Source organism: Gymnogyps californianus, chromosome 13 (assembly GCF_018139145.2).
Source record: "Gymnogyps californianus isolate 813 chromosome 13, ASM1813914v2, whole genome shotgun sequence".
NCBI lineage: Eukaryota > Metazoa > Chordata > Aves > Accipitriformes > Cathartidae > Gymnogyps > Gymnogyps californianus.
Window position 1 is genome coordinate 242823 of NC_059483.1, and position 23374 is coordinate 266196.

Below are 23374 nucleotides of genomic sequence, written 5' to 3' on the forward strand. Positions count from 1 at the left end.
GACCATCAGCCCAGTTTACTTTTTGAGACACTAGCCAAGGGCGGCTGCCGGGGGATGAGCACATCACCGAGCAAGCGTGCAGCCCCGGCAGCCCGGGGGCGGCCCGAGCCGGCCGTGACCCGCTGCACCGCGCAGGACTGCTGCCTCGCGCCCGGGCAGCCTTCTCGTGAGCGTGCAAGCTTTCAGTGGCCACAAAACTGCCGCTAATCTGCAAAACGCGACTCGCAACGGCAGGTTCTCAGATAAACGGCGACGTACTGGTGAAAAAGACATCTGGCGTTGTGCAACTTCTTTGAACCGTACAAATCTCCGTAAGTGTTACCGGAAATTCGGTCATAAAGAACCCTCTAACAAGCAATTAGCAATTTAGAAGGCAGGCATCCTTTATTGAGGCGCTGGGAGCACGGGGGATACTTCCGCCCAACGTGCTCAGTCTTTGTCTCGGCAAGCACCCCTTATATTTCCATAGGATTATACATATGCATTACATTTCTCGGAAATCTTATACATATTCATTCTCTCTCCTGTAGCTAATTATCATATTTACATAATCATTACGCATGCGGTCAGGGTTCCTGAGGGGCTTCCATGAGGGTCTTCGGTGGTCTCTGGTGGTCCCTGGTGGTGGTTGAAGAAGTGTCTTTTGGTGTCCTTTCCATGAACTCTTGAGTCTTTCTGCCATATATGCTCACAGGTTGGTTTATTGAGCGCCTTATCTCAGTCTGTTGCAATGATGTCAGTTTTAACTAGTTTTCTCAACTCTTACCGAGGATGCAGATGTTCTTTAGTGCCGTTTATCTTTGTTTCAACTGGCATCCAGTTCCTTATCTATACTCCTTCAGGACATAGCAGTCACAAAGACAAGAATTATGTCCTTGGGTGCATTCTTGTCTAAGGCCCCTCGTAACACGCTGCGTTACGTATTATAGGCTTGTCTCTTAAACTTAAAATTCCCGTATTGTTTCGGTATCAACCACAGCAGGAGAGGCAGCTGCCAGACCCGTGCAGACACCATCGCCGGCAGGCTCACCGGCACGCGCCTCCCCGCACGCTGCTGCCCCTGCCGCCAGCCCGGCGGAGCGGAGCGGAGCTGAGGGCCCCGCGCGGCCGGCGGAGGGCGCGCGCGGCCGCCAGAGCCGGCGCGGCTGCTGAGGGAACTACGGCTCCCGCCGCTCTCGGCGCGGGGCGGCGCTTCCCGCCATTTCCGCCCGGCGGCGGAGCCGAGCCGAGCCGAGGCCGGGGCCAGGCCGCCGCCATGCCGATGAAGGGCCGGTTCCCCATCAGGCGGACGCTGCAGTATCTCAGCCAGGGCGACGTCATCTTCAAGAGCTCGGTGAAGGTGATGACCGTGAACTACAACACGGCGGGAGAGCTGAGCGAGGGGGCGAGGTGAGCGCGGGGGGCGCGGCGGGAGCGCGGGGCGGTCTGCGCCTTCCTGAGAGACATCTCGGCTGGTGTTTGTGTGTTTTTCTTCTCCTCCTTTCCAGAAAGTTTGTGTTTTTCAACATCCCCCAGATCCAGTACAAGAACCCCTGGGTGCAGATCATGCTGTTCAGGAACATGACCCCCTCGCCCTTCCTCCGGTTCTACCTGGGTAGGTGCCGCCGGGACCGGAGAGCCGGGCCTGCCCCGAACGCGCTCCGGCCCCGGCCCCGGCCCCTGTCCCGCCAGGAGCCCCGAGCGGGGCTTCCCCCGAGCAGCTTCGTCTGCGGGAGGCCTCAGAGCAGCGATGGTTTTCAGGCTCGAAGCACGGTTTGATCCGCGTTTCTGTCATTCTGACTTGGCCCCCGCGTCCCAGCGTGCGACGGGGGCAAGAAGGGCGCTCGTTTAGAAAGTGGGCTTTGTGTGTTAGCGAACACCCTGCGCTCACCTCCACTGCCTCACGCTTCTGCCAGCTGTCCGAGCATCAGCCTCGATGACGACTTTGCTTGTCCTATCGAAACATTACATTGTACATTAACTGTAATAGAGAAATAGATGTCTTAGTTTTGTGCGTTTAAAACACTTTTTGCAGCTACTGTGAAATAGCATGTGGTACGTAGGGAAGGGGTACCGTTTAATATACTATTACAAATCTTTCTTGACAGACAACGGAGAACAAGTTTTGGTTGACGTGGAAGATAAAACCAACAAAGAGATAACCGAGCACATTAAAAAAATCTTGGGGAAAAGCAAGTAAGTAACACTCAGTAATCTAATGTACAGTCTACCATACATCATAATACAATCGCTGCAAACTTTTGTCAGGTATACAGAAGGAAATACCACTTTTCCCAGACAAAATTGACATGAGCTAGGTAACATCCACAAGCTAGGAACTGTAAATCCATCTTTCTGGTAAATTGGGTCCAGGGAAGGGAGAGGAAATGTTGCCATTCAGGCGTCTGATAGTAACAAACAGATCTCTCTTCTAGAGAAACACTCGAAAAAGAGGAAAGAGAAAGGAAAAAACTATCCCATCCAGCAACTTTTGGGCCCAAGAAGTATCATCTGCGAGAATGCATGTGTGAAATTGAAGGCCAAGTTCCCTGCCCTGCTTTTGTGCCACTGCCCAAAGAGATGAGGGGAAAATATAAAGCTGCTATGAAAAATGAAGCATCGGCCTGACATCTCAAGTCATGCAGTTGTTTTTCCTCAGGGCCGGATGATCAAGGTACTTCAGTTAGAGACAAGAGCTAACAGCTCCTGGAAGCAGGAACAAGCAAGTTCATATAATACAGACAACTTTGTCTCATAAGTCTTCTTACACCTACAACTAAAGTGAAAAATAAATAAAAGTTTAAAACCCAGCTTTTTTGGTGCCAGTTTTACAAAGCATTACAGTCAACACCACATAAAAGGAAAACAGAACAACAAGGAAAACAGAATGACTGAGCCCCATTTCCTACTCACGCCTGCATGTATAATGTTACGGCAAAAACAAGATCATGTTTGCTTTGGGATAGAGAGACTAGACTAAAAAGTTAATTTATCTTAGAAGCAGCACAGAATTCCACAATTATAGAAAGTGGTGTTAAAGTGTTGCCGCTGATTTCCATCTTGTACTAACTGAGGACAGCCAAATGATAATGTAACTCCAAGCTCAAACTACATGCTGAATTTTATTTACTTAGTTACCACTCAGAAACAGTTAAAAGTCTCATTTACAAGTTTTGCAGTTGATACTGCAGCTCTGAGAAACACTGATCAAGTCAAGAATAGCAGCTGTAAAGGAGAACATGTAAGCTGGTATTTGAAAGATATGCTTTACAATTATCTTTATTGTCCTTCAAAAAGGAATTTAAAGCTACTCTTAAGACAATTTCCTAAAGTCTTCCTTAAAAAAAAAAAGCCATACAAAGGAGAACTGTGTCTAGATTTATCAACTTCCAGCAAATTCTAGCCAGCAAGTCCATTATGCTTCAAATTCCAGTGCTGCTATAACTCCTCTTACCTCAAACACTCCTGCTCCCTGCACATGGTCAAAACCACCTAAATCATCATAGCTTCTGCCTCACTAAACAATTACACCATAATAGTATATAAACATATGATAGGTTGTACTATATTGCTTGGAATTAGGTAATTGCACATACCTTTAAGTCAGGCTTATATATGCAAATTACTATAGGACTGTATTTCAGCATTTCTGAACTAATGGTCGAGTACAAAATTTCACACCAATTGAGGCATCCTGTAAAAATTGTCAAGGACGAACACAGCACAAAATAAACATGTTGTTTTATTTCACCTCTGTTTACAAAGTTTCCATACAGAGTAGTGCATGCAATTTTAACAAAAGTCAATGCTAGTTACTTACTGAGCTTTACGGTTAAGATGTCTTCATTCCGTTGTGCCTTGTGAGCCTCACAGCAGTCCAAATACCAGCATAAGCTCTTCACTTTGGAGATGACCTTCATATCAGATGTCTAGTCTATCACATTTAACACTGACAAAGATCATGAGGTATGCTAGTCTGTTATCTGCTTGTAAAAATACATTATTACATGTACAATAAGGATACTTTAATTATTAGTGTATTAGACTGAAAATACAAACAAGGCAGGATGGTTGCAACAAGGAAAAAACACTTTTTAAATGTGAAAGCTGAAGCCACTGAAACATTTTTTTCACACTGATACCAAAAAAAGCTTTGGGTTGCAGTGCAGGGAGGAATCCTCTTGACTAGCAAACAAGTCTGTCTTAAATAACTACCTTATACTATTTCTGTTAAACAATTCCAGGGATTATGTTTAGCTATCTTAACATTTATTTTTTGCTGCCTTCGTGAACCTGGTGCCACAGCGCACATGTTTTGTTAGTTTACGACCTCTCAGAATCCTCTGTTCTTCATTTCACTTGGTGCAAAATAACACTCGGGGACTCAATCAACTTTAATAAAACATCTCAGTATAAAAACTTTATGGTCTTAAGACAACCTGTTCTGCACACCTTTCAACTTCAAATGTGGGCTACAGTAGGAAGAATATCAGCTGTCCTTAACTGGCTGCTCTAAGTTATTTTGATCAGCTACTAGTGCTATTAAGTGAGGATATAGGTGTTTTGTTTTTTTTTAAACAACAGTTCCACAAGTCCCTACCTCCACTTACTTACAGAAAAATAAAACTAGAGTTCCTGCTCTTTAGGTAGCGTAATTATTTGTGTACCTAAAATATAATGCAATATTTGGGTTACAGCTGTGCTAATATATGTTACCAGAGACATAGTGAAAAGACACATCCCTTTCCATAAAAGTTTACACTTCTGAGTAAGCCCACTATTATTAGTGCTATACAGTGTGATCTGCCTGATTTTCCTCTATTTCAGCTTTAAATAAATACACCCTTTAGACTAACTCCTCCCCACCACCCTTTCAAACACTGATGCCTGACGATGGACCTCCGCCTTTCAAAGATAAAAATGAAAGCAGCTCAGGCTCCATCTTTCACAAAGGTACGGGCTGACCTAACCCTCAAGTGATCGCACATTTCTGATACCAATCTTCAGAAGCCCAGCTCTAAGCCCTCCTGCATCACAGGTGCTGGCGGTCACCTAGTCAGGCCCCCAACCACAGGACCACAAGATGACTCCAATGTGGAGCTTCTTATTTAAGCCAGACATGCCTGAGTCTCATAACAACTTCTGAGGGGAATCAAATATGAAAGAGAATTGCTATTTGGCACTATCGCAGCCACAGACTTTGTCTCCTAGCTTTCAGAGAATTCCAGTTCAGTGGCACTTCAGCTCTCCATTGTAAACAAGATTTTTGTTCCTTGAATGCTACAAAAAGAGGGTTCCAGTCTCACAAATATGACAAACATGATCATTCTGTCACCCAGAGAATTTAAAGGAATGTGTAGATTCCATAAGATAATTAGGAATTGGAGGGTCACCCTTTATATTATAGTTTGAAATGGTGCTAGCCTGATGCTCTTTTCCCTGGAAATGAGTAGATACTTGTTCCCTCACAAGCAGGTTGCTGAAGCCAGCATGGTGCTCTCTGTTACACTGCGGTCTGTGCTCAGAGCAAATGGGAAACCAAGTGATGAAAAGACAGCATCCAAATTTTACTTGGGAATTTTTATAAACACATTAAAAAGTTACCCATATTCAGATGAGTTATAAAGCTCTTCTCAGTCTTAAAATCCCTTTTATGTATTAGCATTGCACAAAATTGATCTGCAAGCCTGTATATTCTGCACCTCAAAGAATCACAGTAGCCTTTTAACAGCACTTTCTCGTAACACCATTAGGCAGTCAAGCTAGCCTGTAACAATGCACTGTGTCATTATCAGAGGATGCAGAAGTTTTAGAAAAGTTTTTGTCTCTCTTTAGTCAAAGCCCCACTTGAAAGGCCAATACCACAATACTACAACAGCAAGGGGGAAAGATGACAAACCAACATTGCAACCATTTCCAAATCATAGTTCCCTATTAGCACTTAACCACTTTGACCAAAATAAGCACACAGTAAGACCAGTTAGCATTAAAAGAGTGTTCTAACAAGTTATTTTAAAATTTCTTAGTATAAGCATTTGAGACCAGCAGCATCTCTCAATAATTCTTTCTTCAAGACTGAGTAGTAGTGGAAATGCCTAACTGAAAGTGCATAAAAGTCAACATTCTCCCAATTCCCTCTTGTGATCTGTACTCCTGTTTATAAGTATCTGCTCTACCTTCCCATATTTAACAGCAGACTTAAAATAATTATTACACAGCCCTATTGCTGCTTCAGCAGTTGGATTTCTCCTTCTGCTTTGCTAATGTGCGCTTCAACTCCTTTAAGTTCTCTGTCAGTACCTCCACCTCATCCATTCGTCCACTATGTTTGGCATCAAATATATAAGCTTTGATATTATCTATCTGTTGGAGAAGCAGCTCTTCCTCTATAGCCTCCTCTCCAGAGATCTCATTGCCATCCTCCACTTCAAAGGGATTAGTAGAGGATCCCTCTTCAAATGGATTCCCAGAATTCCAACCACCCCCAGGCTTTTGAAATGGATTTTCATCCTCTTCAAAAGGGTTTGAAGTACTGCCAGGTGCTCCATTAGTTTGTTCATCATCCTCCTCCTCATTTTCAAATGGATTATATTCTTTTTTATCACTCTGCAGAGCTGTGTTAGAGAAAGAAACCACTGGAGAAGTGTCTTTCGCAAATGGGTTAGCAGGGTCTTCCTCTAACTGAGGGGTATCTGCTTCATCTTCAAAGGGGTTTAGACAGGCTGTCTGATCTTGGTCTTTGTCACACTGTGGGACATTCTGGGGTTTGAGCGTGAAGATCAAGTGCTCTTTAGCTGGCAGCCTCTCAACAGCAGGAGTTTCAAAACTTGGGTCCCCTTTGATCTGACTAATATCCAAATCCAATGCATGCGCCGTCAAGTTCCGATTCTCTTTTGCAACTTCATGCTGATGCTGCTTGACTTCTCTGAAGTCTAAGGAGCGTGTCCTTGAATGCTGAGACATCAATTTGTGGTGTTCCCTTTCCCACTCTTTTTCACGAAGGATCTGAAGTTCCTCCCTCTGCATCTCCTCCTCTTCTGCCTGCTTTTTAGAAAGCTCGATAGCTTTCAGAGTTTGTTGTTGATCATATTCATCCTGAAGCTGCCTCAGGTTCTCTTGCAACATATGGACCTCGTCGATCCTATTAGCTGCCTTTGCCTGCTTAATAAAGGATGTGATGTTGTCAATCTGCTGAAGAAGTGGGTCTGCTATCTCTCTCTCTCTCGATATGCTAGATGTAGGTAACCAGCCTTCAGAATTCCTGACTGTTCCTTTTTTCAGGGGAGTTGCATCACCATTAACTGTGGCTGCAGATCTGGAGATAAAGTTTTTCTGCTTTTCCTCTTGTTTTCCATGTGTTTCGAGAGCCACCTAAAACAAAAAACATGTAGTAAGAGAACACCATGAGCTTGAAAAATTCCGTTCTAAATATCCATAGGTACAAGAAGTTAGCTGATTTTAGACATTGCTGGCTGTCACTGAAGGGGATCAGCTGCATTTTTGGTTACTTGGCAGAAAATGCTTATTTTCATAATATTACCTAAATGCTTCCCTTCAGTTTGTTTGTGACAATATTGATCAAAATCTCATGACATCTGCCGCTACAAACTTGAGGGCAAGTAGGAGCAGTGACAGTACTTTATATAGAGAAAAAAATGCTTAATGCAACTGTGCAAAGAGTGGTCTAGATTGATTTGGACAGTAACCATATCACATCTGACTACAGGAGGTATCTGTAATAGAACATCAGTGTTAAAGGTCACTGGTATCATCAGCTTTTGGAGTGCAACGATTCTTATTTCTCAGCTGTTACATCAAGATAAAGCTGGTTTAGTTTACAATTAATGATGTCCTCCCTCCTAACTGAAAAAACCCTCTCTCTCTGAAGAGGCATCCTTATTCTAATATGTCCTTTTTCACCACCAAAAGAAGTCTCCAAATTCTACTTGTGCAAATGAACTCCAGAACACCATTTGAAAATCCATGTAAACTAACATACTTAGTTTAGGGCTTGCTCTGCATGCACTGCAGCAGAAACAGCATGTGCAACCAAGTCACTGCTGCTTTCTAGAAGTGTTCAGCTGCTCAATACATATCTACTTATGTTCTGGACAGAATACAACAATGGTGTTACATGAATCGCTGAAAAAGAGTATGGAATGATCTCCATAAAAAAATGAAAAACTGAAATCCAATGTTAAAGGCAACTGTTCATACACACACAGCTACTAGGCTTAAGCCCTTGAAGGAGGCTCTGATACAAGATGTAACAGATCTTAACCTGTCTTACCATATGCAGTCTTCTCTTCTTCAATTCTTCATACTGATCTTTGGTTGGCAGGGACATTAGGCCAAGCAGTTTTTCCTGGCAAAAATTGAAATATTTACAGTGTTGCTTGCAGGCATTCAGCCAATTTTCAAGTATTTGAAAAGAGAGATACCACCAACAGAACACCCCACAAACAAATAAAAGGTACTTCCACACTGCAGTCACTGCTGCAAGTCTGAGCACGTCTTTGCTGCCATAACTATACTGCTAGCTAGGTTCACACCTCAGCAAGAGGCAAAGCCAAGATTCACACCTCTCTTAGGTCCCTAAACTCGATGCTGCTCTGAGTACACTATGTACTCAAGCTAGCTCATTTAAGGCTACCGTAAGTCATTAGGGGAACTACAGAACATGTATAGAACTAAACCTCCTGTCAAAATGGTTTCAAACCACAGGGATGCCTGGCAAAGAAGAGAACACTATATAAAATTTACATTCAGCTCATAACATATGCTCCATTTACCTGAACAAAAAGTGTAGCTGAATATCTTATCATTCTCTGAAGTTGCAGTGTTTTAGGATGAGGCTGGGGATCTTCATGCAAGCCTAGACTCAAAATCTTCTTACTGAATCAAAGCAAACATACAGCCTCATCAGTTCAAAAACAAGGGCCAGCGAAAATGCAACAGAAGGGGAGACACACAATATTGGATGAAAAATTTCTGATGTTCTTTTAGGTAAACCATTTTGGATATTACGAGTTATAACACTTTCCACTCCCACGCTTTTTTTTTTTTAGAAAAAGAACTGTGCCGCTACTTGTTTCCTCTGTGCTTAGTTATTTCCACTGCACAGGAATGCATGATTTTTAAGGCTGGTAAAGGAAGTAGAAATTGATGGTGCACAGGAACAGCATCTACCTTTTCACATGCTCTTTACAACTGAGCAGACAAATTGATTATCCATATGAATAAGCAGGTATATGCTACACAAACATAGACACCAACAGTTGAGAAAAAATACGGAGAAGTCATAACAGAGGGAGATACACGCATGCTGGGGGCGGGGGGAAGAGATCTTTTACCTTAAGGCATCTATAAATTCGTATACTTTTTGAATCTCCACCCTCAAGTCATTAGCATGTTCAAGATTGTAGGTTGTCTCCCCAGCACTAAGAAAGAAATACAGCTTTATTGTAAGTCATGCATCCAGCTAACGATACATAGAACACTAGAAGTTATGCCAAGATGACTAAGATTCAACAATGGTAAGAACAGCTAACACTAAAGGGGTTGAACCATTTTATTTCAAGCTCATTGTGTTTAAAAATCCTTTCTTTGTGACAGAAGTGGAAAATTACAATCATCTTGTGAACGCGAACATTTAATAGCAGATAATTTTATTTATGATTGTATTATTATTTACTATTATAGGAGAAATTGTATTTTAACACAAGAATGCCACTCTACCAATAATATCTAAAATATACACATACTTAGCAAATGCATCTATTTTGTGTTTTCCAGGTGATTGGGTGTGGAAAAAACACTGACTGATTGAATAAGTAACTATTTTACTTTAATGGTATAGTTATCTCTACTAATGTTTGTCAGAAAGCAAAAGCCTACAACCCCACATGGGTGTAATATTTAAGATGCTAGTAACAAACTGTCCACATGGGAGCACAATCAATTATATGCACTTTACTAGAATCTGACATTCATTGATAAAACAGATTAGGGTTTAATGGGGAAGACTCTTCACCAGTTTTTAGCTTCCCTCTCCTTTTATGTCACAAAAATAAAAGACAAGGATCACTCTCTCAAAAGCAACTTCAGTATCTATGATTCCAGTTTCTGGGACTCACTGACTACTAGTCAGAAATCTTTAATTTCATCAGTAAGAAGTCTGTTGTTTTCTGACATGTGCTTCCATTATCCAAGACATTCATATTTTCACTTTTCTCCAGTTGTCAAGCCACATAACACCAGCTCTCATGAAGTCATGACAAAAAGCAGTAACAGCTTAGTGCGTTTTTCACCTTCTATACTTCTTTCTTCCTTTTGGGAGGTGTGTTTTGACAAAAACAGTTTTGTTATGATGAATGACAGCCTAATTTTTCTACAGCCATTAGATCTAAAGGACAGGTACAGAAATATTTGTTAACTTTAGCTTCCCAAACAGACATGCTTCATAGTCTAAGACCAATGTGGGTATTTCTCTACTATACAAGCCAGAAGCATAACTTGACAACCTCTTGCAGATGTAGCCAGAGAGATTTAAGTTACCCCAGTGAGAGAATACTACTGCAAGAAATTACGCACAAAAGCGTGATATGTGAACGCTGCTTATCCACTGCAGCACAGGGCAGGCCAGCTAGACTTAGAACAACTGTCAGGTGAAGGTGGCTTGCTTTACACAAGAACAGATGACAAGCATTCAAATGATCCTTTGCTGCCGGCACTACTTGGAAGCCATACCATCCAGCTGAAGGCAGTAACATCCTACTTCAACTGTTTTGAAGAGGCTCCTTTACACAACAAGAATTGTAGCCTTGTACTTCCTTTTTGCAAAGATGACATGTCAAAGTATGACAGTGGCGCCTCACTGGGAAGGGGCTTTAAAAAAAATAAATCAGACTACTTCTCTGTATGCAATGTTACCATTAATAATTAATTCAGTACTACTTTGTTTGAAGAGCATCCAAAAGACAACAGATAATCTAACACTGCTTTTTCTTATAATTTACATACTCTCGCAGCCTTAGCACGCCACTTCCTTACTCCTTCCCACACTTTTGGGGAGAAAAGATACATATATTAATAAACAAAATTAGCAAATGGGGCTTACTTTAGTGATTCTGCCATCCTTATGTATTCCGGCGCCTTCTGGTCAACCTTCTCCATGCAGAGTCGGAGTTTCTTGTTTAAAACAAAATGTATAAAAAAAGAACTTGTATTAAAACACTAATGCAAGAACATGCTGACATAAATCTTTCATGCTGCCTGTGCACATTCAAAGTTAACCGTGATGAAAGCCATTTAACTATTCACGATGACAAGATGCTCCGGTTACCTTCAGAATACAGATGGCATGGTCAGGAACAGAGAAAGACTCTGTACCCCTGCAAGGTGAATTCTGAATTCAGAAGCTGTTTTAATGGATGACTTGGACAACTTCTAGCCTTAAATCTCTTCGTGAAGAGCACCAACAGAAACTCCCATTAACACTAACCTGGGGGGTTTGTGGACTCTACTGAAAATACACCTGATGATTGTCAGTATCTGCTTGCAAAGCATAGATGAACACAATGTTCCAGCCATACACTGTTGATTGATACAGGTGGTTCAAAAAAGCATTTGCCATCAGCGTGAGGACAAACAGCACTGACATCATCGAGTCCTATAGTTCCAGTGCAGCCCATCAACAAAGTACACAGCACGTCATTGGTTTAAACAAGAACTGTTCTGAGGAATCCCAGTTGACACAGTTCACAATTTTGAGAGGCATCTCAGAACTGTTAGTTCCAGATGATGAGAATGAAGATGTATCTTAAAAGGATGTTTGAAGTTATCGTGGGATATAAATACTATATGGCAACTGGCTCCATCATTTCAGATGTAACTTTGTTACATGGCATAAACACTCAATAGAGTCTATTATAACACAAGTGAGTATTAAGTCATAAAGTAAGAGCTTGGACATGAGATAACAAGCCAAAAGTCAAGTAGTGACAGCTGCAGATATATACACCAAGGATGAAAGCAGCAAAGAGTTTGATTTACCTCATAGAGTTTCACAATCTCTGGAGTGTATTCTTTCTCATCAATCTGCTGTTCTCTTTTCAACAGGGTATCTTTGCAGTGCCGACAACAACGGATTCGGTCATCATCCTTCTCATCCAGAACTGAGCTCACACTGCTTATGCTGCTAATGCTGCCACGGCGGGAGCCATGGACACTATTAGGTGAGGAGTTCGGGCTAGTATGAGAACCCAAGGCCTCTTTGCTGGCACTAGTGAGTTTGCCTAAAAATTATACACAGGTAATTTTACAGTGACTGGAGAAGCCAACAGATTTTACCAACACAAATGAATTGCACTTTAACAGAAACTTTACGTTCAGGTAATATTAGAAAACCAAGTTCAAACAGTCTGCTGAAAGACATGCAAGGAACCCATGGCAACCAAGACTGCAAGTCAGAATTTGGGTCTTCACTGTAAATCCTGCTCCATTCTAAAAGCAGCTAGAGAGCAGACTGCTGAGAACCACCTACTTCGTTTATGCCTAGAAGCACTCTCATGTTGGAGCTTGCATAGTTATAGAATAGTGTGTGAAAGAACAGGTATGTTAATACTGTCCATGTTTTGTGCTTGAATGCTCCAAAAAGCACAGTTAACGTCATTTATTTCCACAGAAAATATGGTGTCCTCTCCAGTGCACTAGATGAGGAAATTATAGTTCGAAGGGTTTCTTAAAGGCTTGTGGATGAATTTCCTCAATGTCAGCATTTGGACAACCATGGGCAAGACTGGAAATATCCACAATAGTTTTAAATGTCAGGAACCTTGGCAGTTATAATTCCTAAAGCTAACACCTTCATAGTTATGGTACTCAGTAGAATAAGACACTAAATATTAATTATATTTACTAGTAGAATATACTACTACTACTTCCAGTAACTTTTTCTGTGTTATGCAACACTTCCAAATCTGAAGAAGGAACGGAGACAAAGAATGGAGAAATCATTGTTCTTATTCCGTTTCACAGACAAGTGTCTGCATGAAAGTGAATGACACATTAAGGACCAAGTGTTTCTGCCCAGGCAGAATATTACCAGCAGCTTTTTTTCTAATGGCAAAAAGCCAGGATGCAGTTAGCACCCTAAGTGAGCTAAGGAAAGGAGGAATTAACACCACACACTATACTTACTTGCCAAAGGAAGACTGACAAGTTCCATGCACTTCTTGCACATAATAGACCCACAAAGGCGGCAGTGGTGACGTCGGTTTCGAATACTGAACTTGTTGCCACAGTCTGGGCAGAATGGAACATCCTGATCACTGACCCAAGGCACAACAGACTTCTCTATAGCTGTGATCGGGCAAGAGGGGAGGGAATACACACAACATAAGGTATTCATTCAATTAATTCCTCAGCTGGTTAAACTATAGGAGCAAATAGTCTAAGGTAAGCTCATACCAACCTCTTATTTTAGCTGACTCAGTGTTTGCTCTGTCAAACGATGTAAGCTAGTAGGAGATAAACAATACATTCAAGAAAACTGTACTTTTGCAAGAAGACAACCCAACACAACCCAACCCACCAAGAAAAAGAGACGTGGCATTTTTAAGAGATAGGACTCTCAGTCTGTTTTACACCAGATTCCTGCAACTTTCCTATTTATTTCTAATGCCATATTCACACAAGTAGTGCTAAACAATGACTGCCAAACCTGTACAAATCAGAGCATTTTGGACATAATCCTTACAGCATTCAACATTACTGCATCTGAGCCAAAATGTAAGTATATCATTGGCAGATTTTGAAGAATGAGAAGCTGGAAGAATCATGACAAAAACATTAGGGAGAAATTTAGTAAAGTAAAAGATGGAGAAAATATACAGGAAAACAGATGGTTCATGAAGCACGTGGAAGTAGCATCTTCAGCTTGAAAACAGTGCATAGAAACAGAAATCATATCCACAGTACAGGGTCAGACCAAGCACAGTACTCAAGGATAAAAAAAGGAAAACAGTAATGTGTGAAAGAGTCATAGTTTAGTATCCTTTATAAAGTGCACTGCTAGATAAATGGGCACACTTCATACTAAAATATGATTTTTTAAATCTAGGAAACATTCAGAATGCTGGAATATTAAAAAGCAGCAAATTTACCTTTTCTAACCTGATTATTAACTTATTGACTTCAACTACATAGTGATCAATCCTGGCTGCTCGGTGTTTCTTGAAATCAGAAAGATGACTTCTCATAGCACCTGGAGAGATAGCAGAAAGTTTTCATAGTCACCCAGGTGTTCTGTATGGATTTAAATGCATTTAAATGCCTCTTGAAAGACAGCTGTCTCTTCTTTTCACCATTTATTTCTCATGTCCAAATCGAATTTTAAAGACACATTAGAATCCTACATTTTCACAGTGCTGCTCTAAATAAAACATGCAGGTTAAAGCCTAATCTCCAGGCTAGCAATAAACAGTGTTTTATTTCTACTACAGAAGACAACAGGGACTATGTTAAAGAGAACATCTGCAACAAATTTTTCTTCCCTCTTCATCCCTCAGTTACATTTGGCAAGCTACTATCAACTAGTAGTAGTCTCAAAACCAACTCTCTTTAGTTTCCTGGCTACATGTTGAACAAAGGGAAGAGGCAGGTCCAATGATTATTGGAGGTCTATGCAACAGCAATTTCTCTTTCAGACTTCTGATCATCCTTCCACCTTTAGGGGTCTGAATCAAGTCCTTGATGACAGTTCAGATTGACAGAAAACTGACCACCAAGTATACAAAAGAATAATATAGCATCTATTTAAGAAATGTACAATTCATACTTGACAACATTGGTTTCAAGTTTAAGTTTTGATCCTTTTCTGAGTAAGATGAGCCAGGTATTAAAAAATCAAAGTTACAGACAAAATAATAATAGAAAAATCTTTCTTCTGACTGGTAGAACACAAAATCAGATGTTGCTTTTTGATACTGCCTATGTAAGTGTAACAATCTCACTTCCTCATGCTAATGCAATAACCAAAAAACTTCCTAAGCTGAATTCATAGGAACGAAAGGGCCCCTCTGGGTAACTGAATTCAGCCACTGCTTTGGAGACATCACGCAGTCCCTTTCACAAACCCACCAAATCCCATCCTAAAATCCATAAGGTTCATCTTCTCCACTCTGATCAGAAAACAGTTCTCACTTCTCTAATGTTCAGAAACCTTCTGCTAGTTCACTGCCTAAATTTATTCTTAGCTAATATTTATACTATGATTGCTGCTGAAATAGTTACAAAGTCAAAAGTATAATGATCTACAGAACTCAGACTCTGCAGACCCAAAGGACTAAGTCCTAGTCTGTCAGCAGCACAGGGGAAACTTTCCCAGGATCCACCAGAGATAATGCTGCTTCCTCCCCCTGAAAATAACCATAATATTTCAGTAACAGGCAATTTCCAGTAGCAGTATTTGTAATTACAGGCTCAGTCAACTTATCCTTGAAATTCTACAAATGTAGATTTATATTCAGAAGGGTGGGTTTGGGCTTGGGTTTTTTGTTTGTTTTGTGGTTTTTTGCTTCTCTGTTTTTTTTAAAGTAAAACTCTTTTTAATGAGAGAAGAGCTACACCTCAATCCAAGGAAAAAGCTGAAAGTTTAAATCAATGGACAAGCTTTTTGTCAGACGTGAACTAACAACTACTTTAAGTGTAGCCCAAAACCTGGAGATTTTATATAGCTATAGCTTAATTATTTAGTGGATTACCTGTTTTGTAAAAAGCCACAAGATGGTTGCACAACACCTCAACAAAGCTAGATGCACAGAGGTAAACACGTATCCAGCAGGCCTCAACAGCTCAGGCACAATGACATGACAAACAGCTATCCTGCTCTCAAGCTTAGTTGGGGTACTGATTCTATACATTCCCCCCCCCCCCCCCCCATTATCTGCATTCTCCCCATCACCCCACACAATGTGGGCAGGCTGCACAAAATCAATATGCAAACCATAACCCCATGCTACAGTGAATCAAACGCAATACAGACACAATTCCATGCAACTTCAGCAATACTGTAGCACTTTCCCAATTAAGATTAAAAGTTATCCCCACTGCGTATCGCTTTCTAGCTCTCCTACCTACTTCCTGGGGCTCCCACATGTACGGATCTACTCCACCATAGCTGAATGACTCATATCGTTCCTGAGATCCAGAATCAGTTCTGTCATCTTCTCGTTTCAGCAATTTCTTCTTTGCTCTTTTGGCCTTCTGGACTAGATCTGAAAAAGATAAACCCAAGTTATCAAATGTGGCAGGTAGTCACCAAATATTTGTCACATGAAACCAGTATGGAATATTCCTTATCTTTTAGCCCAAGTCTTTTTCCTTGATGACAAATTTATCCTCAACATGTTCTGTTTAGAACCAGAATGCGGTTCAGAGAATCACAGATGACATGAGATGCTCTTTGTTATCTGTCATAAAGTAGCACTAAGGTCCTAATGACAAAACAGTAGTTTTAGACACTCCAAACAGGGACTTCACTGCAAAACAGTAAGCTGTCTTAAACTATGGGACCCATTTCACAGCATTCTGGGACATCATACAGATAATATCTTAATTCTCTTAATTCCCAATGATTTTCTTAGGATGCAAGGATGTTCAACACTTTCTTTGTCTTGTTGCACAAACTACAAACTAAGAATTTCAGTGTGCTCGTACACCTAAATAATTTCAGAAATACTGAACAGCCCAGTGCATTATCTCATATGAATGCTAGTGAGAGGAGGACAGTCTCCTGGGCTAAAAAAAAAGGCCAGGAACTTGAAACTTCAGAGCTTTTATTGCCCTTGCAGCTATGTTCCTCTCTGGATGCTAGCAGAAGTTGAGGGCACTACTTTTCTTGCCGAACACATTCAGTATCTCCTTGAACTAGATCTTTTATACATCAGGCTTTCTAACAAGCTGCTGGGAACCATGAGTTAGCATGTCCTTTCATATTTCTCATTTTCTTATTTACTGTCCAAAACACTAGAACTTCCACCTTGACCCTACTGGAGTCTGTCCCCCCGAGCTTCAGCCACTGGGGCTGTGCCAGCAGGCCCCTCATCCAGACATCATAATTCCAGCAGTTTTTCAGCTGCTGAAGTTATGCTACCTCTCAAAATGACACTCACTGATATAAAATGCACTTCTCAATAAAACTGTGTCAGGTTGGCAAGGGCTTTACTAACATTGTAACATCATCTAAGAAACAAGATTTCTCCTCCCCTCACCTACTCTCAAGCCAGCATAGCAAATGCCAGCTAGACACTGCAGTTTCTTACGTGAAGTTTACACTATCTAAATAGAAAAATATATTTGCACTCAAGACTTTGAAAGTCTGACATACTCAAAAAGAAGCAGGGATGCCTCATGGCTTTGCCAGACACAAAAGCTTTTCAAGCAAAATTCATAATCTTGTTTGCCATGAAGTCAAACTTAACCACCTCAGTATGACTCAACTGAAGTAATAAGGGGATTTGTAAGCATTTCTAGAACTCCACAATTAGGGTAGCTGGAGTTCAGCACAAAGTCGTGCAACCACTTGTGATGCACAGTTTGAACACTAGTCCCTAAAACAGGTAATTAAAATAGGTGATTCTGCTGGCCTTCCTTTTTCTAGAAGGGACTTCACTGGATAGACCTTGACATGAATAACTAGGACAGAAAGTAAGCAGACAAAACCAACATCCTTTATGCAAGAACACATATGGAAGACAGCCTGAGAAGTCACAGTACCCTATTTTAGATTAAAAGAACACTAGAGAGAACAAAATCAAAATGCAGGTGTTTTGTATTAAATAAAAGAAGCATTTGGGAAATCTTACCAAGCCTAGGTTGTTGTTGTTTTCCTTCCTCTTATCACAATGAAAACCGTATTGTTGTTCTGGTTTAAATGCTCCACGGAAGCATCTGTGATTCAGCTATTACAGCACTGTACCCATGATGAGAACATGACTGCAGTACTGACCAGTCTACCTTCACTGTCCAAGAAGAGCACAGAGCTAAGAGCCAAGAAGTAGCCAGACTGATGGCTAGCAACTTAAAGATTCATGAAATATTCAGCTGTGCTACCCTTAAGACAGGCTTGTTAAAAACACAAACTTTTCACTGAGAAAAGAGACTTTGGAAGTAATAATCATCAATCTCGGGGGGCGGGGGGGGGGCACAAAAAAAAGGAGGGGGTAAAAATTCAAGACTGCCAGGCCACTATCTGTAGTATAATAAAACAAAACCAGAAGGATTTTTGCAGGGAACACACAGAATTATCACCAGTTTTTGCACATTCTTCTCTCAATGTAAAATGACACTGTGTACGCGGGGGGGGGGGGGGGGGGGGGGCGGGGCGGGGGGGGGGTGTAAAAAGAGGGAAATATTTTGGTTAAACAGAATTCAAAGGGATTTTTCAAACACCAGTTAAAGTTGGTAATCCATAGCACAACCCTGGGACACTCCCAGCATCTACTGCCAGCTGCACCACCCACATTCTTTTCCATCTTTTCCAACCACCAGCCTTCCTTAACTTTACACTTTAACTGCGACTACAGTTTTATCTACTACCAAAACAAGGGATTAATGAATTGGTACCTGGCAAGTACCAGAGATTCCCCATATCCTGTAAGGTCTTCAAGTAATGCTTGGGAATTCATCTGGGTTACAGTATAAATCAGTCTTCAGATATAAACAAACAAACAAACAACCCAAAAAGGCCAATAATAAAAATCATGCATAAAATCAGACAGTTGAAGAGTGATGTCTTTTAAGTGCCTGCTTTAGAATTTACCTATTGAAAGTATCGGGAATAATGTAAAAACTATGCCTTGGCCTAAGGTAATTTTTAGAAAAATGGAACCCCATACCTCACTTGTAACTCACTTCAGCTAATATTTTAGTCGTCTTAGACATTTTGAGAGAGCTCACAGTACCAGCAGCTTTTGTCGTACGGAATTTTACGCGGCAAAAACAAACACATTAAAACAGCTGTCATGCCTCTTACTTTTGAGCTGTCCTTTGACATCTCTGTCCTCACTTGAGTGCTCTTCTTCGTAGTGCGACTGGAGCTGATAGAAAGACTGGAGGTCCTTCAGGCAAAGGGGGCACAGAAAGCCCTCCCTCATTTCCCCCGGGTCGCCGAAGGGCGGCGGACAGCCGGATGCCATGGCGGCCCGGCCGCGGGCGGACACCGCTCGCTCCCCGACCTCAGCAGCAGCGCAGCAGCGCGGGGCACGGCCGCCTCGCAGGGACGAAGCGCGGGGGCGAGCAGCGCGGGAGCGGCATCGTCCTCCGCGGCTTTCTGAAAGAAACCCGGGCAGCGGCGTCGGGCTGGCGGCACGGCTTCACCCCACGCCCTCCCCGGCCCCTCCGCGGCCCAGCGGGCGCCCACGCCGAGGCCCCGGGCGGGGCGGGGGCCGCGTCCCGCCGCTCCGCATGCGGCACCCGCTCGGCCGGCGTGCGCGCCCCGCCCGGGGCCCGAAGGCCCCGCACGGGGCGGGGGGAGCGGAGAGGCCTGTTCGCGCCTCTGCCTGGAAGGAGCAGTCGGGTAGCGACCTGGAAACGGCACGCCGCGGACAGGGCCGGCGCGGGCCCCGCGCTGCCTGCCGCCCCGGCTCGGCTCGCCCCCGGCGGGGGGGGGGGGGGGGGGCGGCTGCCTGCGCAGGCGCAGGAGGGCAGCACGCGCCGGGCCCGTTGCCCCCCGCGCGGCCGGGGCGGGGGGCACGCAGGGAAAGGGGTGGGGCTTAGCGCTCGCGCTGACCGCCGGAGGAGCGGCCGTTGGGGGCCCCCGCCCCGCCCCGCCCGAGAGGGGCCGCCAGCCCTGACGCAGGCGGCCGGGCCTCACCTCAGCGGCCGGGCGGGAGGTGCGTGTCTCCGGCAGCACGGAAGCCGCGGCCCGCCGCGCTCCCACCCGCTCGGCGTCCCGGCTGCCCGGGAGCGGTAGAGTCCGGCGGAGGGCGGGGCGAGCGCCGAGATACCGATGGGCGGGAAGGGTGGGGACGAGGAGGGCTCATCCGGGACCGGAGGGAGACGCGAGGCCTAGTTAAGGCGTGCGCTGCCAAGCGCAGAGCTATCGATGGAGGGCGGGGCGGGGCGGGGCGGAGGAGGCCTGGGCCTGGGCCGCGGCCTCCCCTGAGGGAGATGCGGCGGCCGCTGCTCTGTTTTCAGCCGCCCTGGAATAGCTCCTGATCACGGGGCCTGCTGGAGCGTTCTGAGGCTCGCAGGTGTGTATGAGGGAGGTAGTATGAGATCGTGGTGACAGAATCCTCTCAGGAGCGGGGGAGGCTAGCCCCCCCTCTGGCCTCCCGCTGCTTCGGGACGTCTCGCGTAACACTTACCTCTTCTGCTAGCTGCTGGTGGATTTGTGCTTTATATCCTTATTACGAAGCATGCTGGGAAGAGGACCAGCGTTGCTAACAATGACAAGCCTGATGTACCTTTTCTTAGCCTGCCAAGTCATTGAAAAGAAAGTGTTCCAAAACTGTAAACCGTAGCAGTAGATGACATGGTACTCACAGAGCCACAAATAGAATCCAGGAATCCCACTACTGCTTGCCCTTGCCACCTGACAAATAGTTGTGTAAATCAATGACAGAAGCCTTTCAATATCCCCTTTCTGATGCTAGTTTCTGTTCAGTCTCAACTGGCAGAAATCTGTGCTGTCCCACATTCCCTAGCGTATGGAGGAAAGGAGTGTGTAACCATACTTCTGCTTCATCTGTTAGAATTGCAGGCTTTTGGAGGCAGAGATTTTCTTATGTGACAACGCTGTTTACACCTGAGTCCTATCCATTAAAGGTGGATTTTCACTGTTGATGTCCTGCACTTTTATCCTTGAAGTTAAGTCCTGTAAAACATTTTGAAGAGCGATCGAGCGTGGGGGAGGGGGAAGTGTTTTCCAAGGCATGAATTATAACTAGATGCCAACTCCTAGGGACTTCAAATCCCAGCTAAAGGATATCAGATGGTCCCAGATGGAATAAGGGATTCATCCACAAGCTGGTTTTAGTAGCCATTCTAAATTTTGGTCTCATTCCTGCAGTCTGGTCTTTGTGGGCTGACTATGACATGACCACTCTCAGCACCTTGTCACATCACCAATGAATTTCACCTGGTTTGTATTTATAGTTCCATCATCCCGCAAGAGTATAATGGGAAATCAAAGTCTTAAAACTGAACTGATTTAACCAGAGGAGTAAATGACTGTTATAAATAGTCAAACTCTCTGTACAGTTTCCTGTTAAGAACCATTACACTCTAGTTTTCAAAACCATGCAGTCTTGATTCAGTTATGAATAGAGAAACAGGCAGCTGTGGAAATAATGTAGAACCCCAGTTACAGTCACCTTCCTATTCAGCATGCAAAACACAGACCCAATTTCTCCTTGATATTAAAAACTGATAAGAGATCTTACCATGCTGTAAAAGCTGCCCTGGTCAGGTGCTCTCCCCACAGTGCACTCAGGTAAATTACAAGCTGTTAAGCTTTTTTTAGAAGGTATGATTGATTGTTACATTTTTTTTATTTATTTAATAAGTTAAGGGGCTGTATTAACCCCAAGGTCTTAAGAACCTGAAAATAGAACCTTAAGAACCAAGTTTCATTTTAAAACTTGAAAATCCTCAGCCTACAGGGACTAGAAATGAAACTAGCAGTGTACGTAAAGAAGGATGGTACTTAAAGGATGAAAAGGGAAAACCAGAAGTAACCATCTGACTTTTCATACTGCTTTTGTTACATAAAAAGTATATTTCTGGCCTCTTCCAGACTTCCAGTGGAAGGATTTAACCACACATGGAACAGGCCTGCCAAGATGTGCTCAATATACTCAGTCCTGAGTTGGCAAAGCCTTCTCACAAAGCGTGATGCACATCGCATCAAAGCTCCTGGGTTTTCTCATTGCGTAGGCGTATATTTGGAATTGGGGCTTCAATTAATAAACATCTTCTCTCATTACTGTCATCCTTTACTCTCCTCTTTTTTCCTCTGATGCCTATTTTCTGATCCCTCTTACTATGTTCACACCCTAAGAAGGCACCTTTTCCTGCAGAAGTATGTGAGTCTTGAATCCAAGCAGGGTTAGTTTCCTGTGATCTTTCTCAATAGGGAATGGTTATCATCTGCATCAGTTTCAGGTCCAAGACTTTAAGCCTTGTCTAAACAGGGAAGACCCTGGAGCAGTCATTGTGGAATAGCAGTTATTCTACATTAGCTCCTATATAGACTCTTCTGGTGAGCATCACATTCAAGCACCCATGTTACAGTAAGAAATGGGGCGGGGGGGGGGGGGGGAACAAATTTGGCATAGCTACAGCACTTTGAATTTCTGCTTTCCCAGATTTATATTAATTCTGCGAGTGTTCCTTATCTTGGCAAATCCTGAGATTAAAAACTGTTGAATGCAAGAATTACAATATTTGCTTGTTTCTCTAATACAGCTAGCAGATTTTTAGGCATTAAAGTATGCTTCTAATAGTAAGTGCATGTGCTTAGTGCTGGAAAATTCAAATTATTACCTCTGTGATAATGCCAGCAGAGTCATTTCATGCCGTTCTCTGGGACAGGCACACACTTCCTTCAAGAAAAGCATTAAGGGTGTGGATTATGCTCACAGTTTTGAAGTTGTCTTTAATTCTGTACTATGTGAGTTGTCTTTTACAGTTCTGAAGGAAGTCAAAGGAAGGCACTGCAGGCAAGCTTTAAGGGAACAGTTTGTAAATCCGATTGTATTTCCCTTTGATTCACCAAATGTGAGTTTGGCCCTCAGCCTCCCATTTTTTTCCACTTGTTTACGATGCTCACTTATGCAAAAGTATCCCTGTATTACCCCATGTATCTGCTGCATCTGTCAGATTGGAAGTTAAGAATTGCATTAGCTTGCCCATAAGGCAACCTTTCTTTGCAAAACAGACTGGAAAATCCAGGGTTTAATTGATCCCCATCCCTGATGAGGCACCTGCGTACTAATCTGAGGGCTTTGTACGGGGGAGGAGGAAGTGGGCAGCTGGGGATGTGAAGGAGGGGTTTGCAGTATAATGTTTGAGGGGGGCAAACCTGGAGCAACACAGAGTACTGTTTTTCCCAATTGTGTTCCTGTCCTTGGAGGAAGAGAGCGGGAAGCAGCTTGAGGCTCAGTGCCTTTGAGGATTCACCTGCTGTGGTGTCATCCTCCTTCCCCTGGATTTGCTGGAGCTGGGCTGTTTCCTAGCACTGAGCCATGCTTGTGCCTTGGGAAAGCTCAGGTGGAACCAACTACCTCTCCCTTTGTTGTTACCTTGCTCCTTTTGTCCAGATCTGTTGAGGCCAGTGATTTACAACTCACTGAGCCAGTGAAAGAATGCTCCAGCAATACAAGTGTCTCTA

The 23374-nt window shown here is 43.2% G+C and overlaps 2 protein-coding genes across 4 annotated transcripts; one reads left to right on the forward strand and one right to left on the reverse strand.

Annotated features, from left to right (window-relative positions):
• Window positions 1–1176: 1176 nt before the first annotated feature.
• Window positions 1177–2789, forward strand: MRPS25 (mitochondrial ribosomal protein S25). Its single transcript, XM_050904455.1, has 4 exons — window positions 1177–1389; window positions 1488–1594; window positions 2088–2175; window positions 2415–2789. Exons 1-4 carry the CDS (start codon window positions 1256–1258, stop codon window positions 2605–2607), a joined length of 522 nt encoding a protein of 173 aa, XP_050760412.1. The 5' UTR covers window positions 1177–1255; the 3' UTR covers window positions 2608–2789.
• A 913-nt stretch (window positions 2790–3702) lies between these two features.
• On the reverse strand, window positions 3703–19891 carry RBSN (rabenosyn, RAB effector). Of its 3 annotated transcripts, XM_050904443.1 has the most exons (12): window positions 19856–19891; window positions 19016–19312; window positions 16116–16256; window positions 14145–14245; window positions 13454–13499; window positions 13180–13341; window positions 12034–12275; window positions 11099–11169; window positions 9333–9419; window positions 8772–8874; window positions 8270–8344; window positions 3703–7350 (listed from the first exon to the last, which is right to left on the reverse strand). In XM_050904443.1, exons 2-12 carry the CDS (start codon window positions 19176–19178, stop codon window positions 6211–6213), a joined length of 2331 nt encoding a protein of 776 aa, XP_050760400.1. In that variant the 5' UTR covers window positions 19179–19312; window positions 19856–19891; the 3' UTR covers window positions 3703–6210. The 3 variants fall into 3 exon arrangements, with proteins under 3 accessions (XP_050760400.1, XP_050760399.1, XP_050760401.1); XM_050904442.1 differs by lacking the exon at window positions 19856–19891 and having other exon boundaries at window positions 19016–19329; XM_050904444.1 differs by lacking the exon at window positions 19856–19891 and having other exon boundaries at window positions 8261–8344; window positions 19016–19329.
• Between the last annotated feature and the right edge of the window lie 3483 nt (window positions 19892–23374).

What these genes read in the sequence shown, in the direction of transcription:
- MRPS25 (XM_050904455.1), top strand. Translation starts at nt 1,256, where the DNA reads ATGCCGATGAAGGGCCGGTTCCCCATCAGGCGGACGCTGCAGTATCTC. An exon ending in CTTCCTCCGGTTCTACCTGG is followed by an intron (nt 1,595 to 2,087) that starts GTAGGTGCCGCC and finishes CTTTCTTGACAG; the next exon opens with ACAACGGAGAACAAGTTTTG. An exon ending in AAAATCTTGGGGAAAAGCAA is followed by an intron (nt 2,176 to 2,414) that starts GTAAGTAACACT and finishes TCTCTCTTCTAG; the next exon opens with AGAAACACTCGAAAAAGAGG.
- RBSN (XM_050904444.1), bottom strand. Translation starts at nt 19,178, where the DNA reads ATGGCATCCGGCTGTCCGCCGCCCTTCGGCGACCCGGGGGAAATGAGG. An exon ending in AGGATGGCAGAATCACTAAA is followed by an intron (nt 9,420 to 11,098) that starts GTAAGCCCCATT and finishes TTTCTTTCTTAG; the next exon opens with TGCTGGGGAGACAACCTACA. An exon ending in GAATTTATAGATGCCTTAAG is followed by an intron (nt 8,875 to 9,332) that starts GTAAAAGATCTC and finishes GCTTTGATTCAG; the next exon opens with TAAGAAGATTTTGAGTCTAG.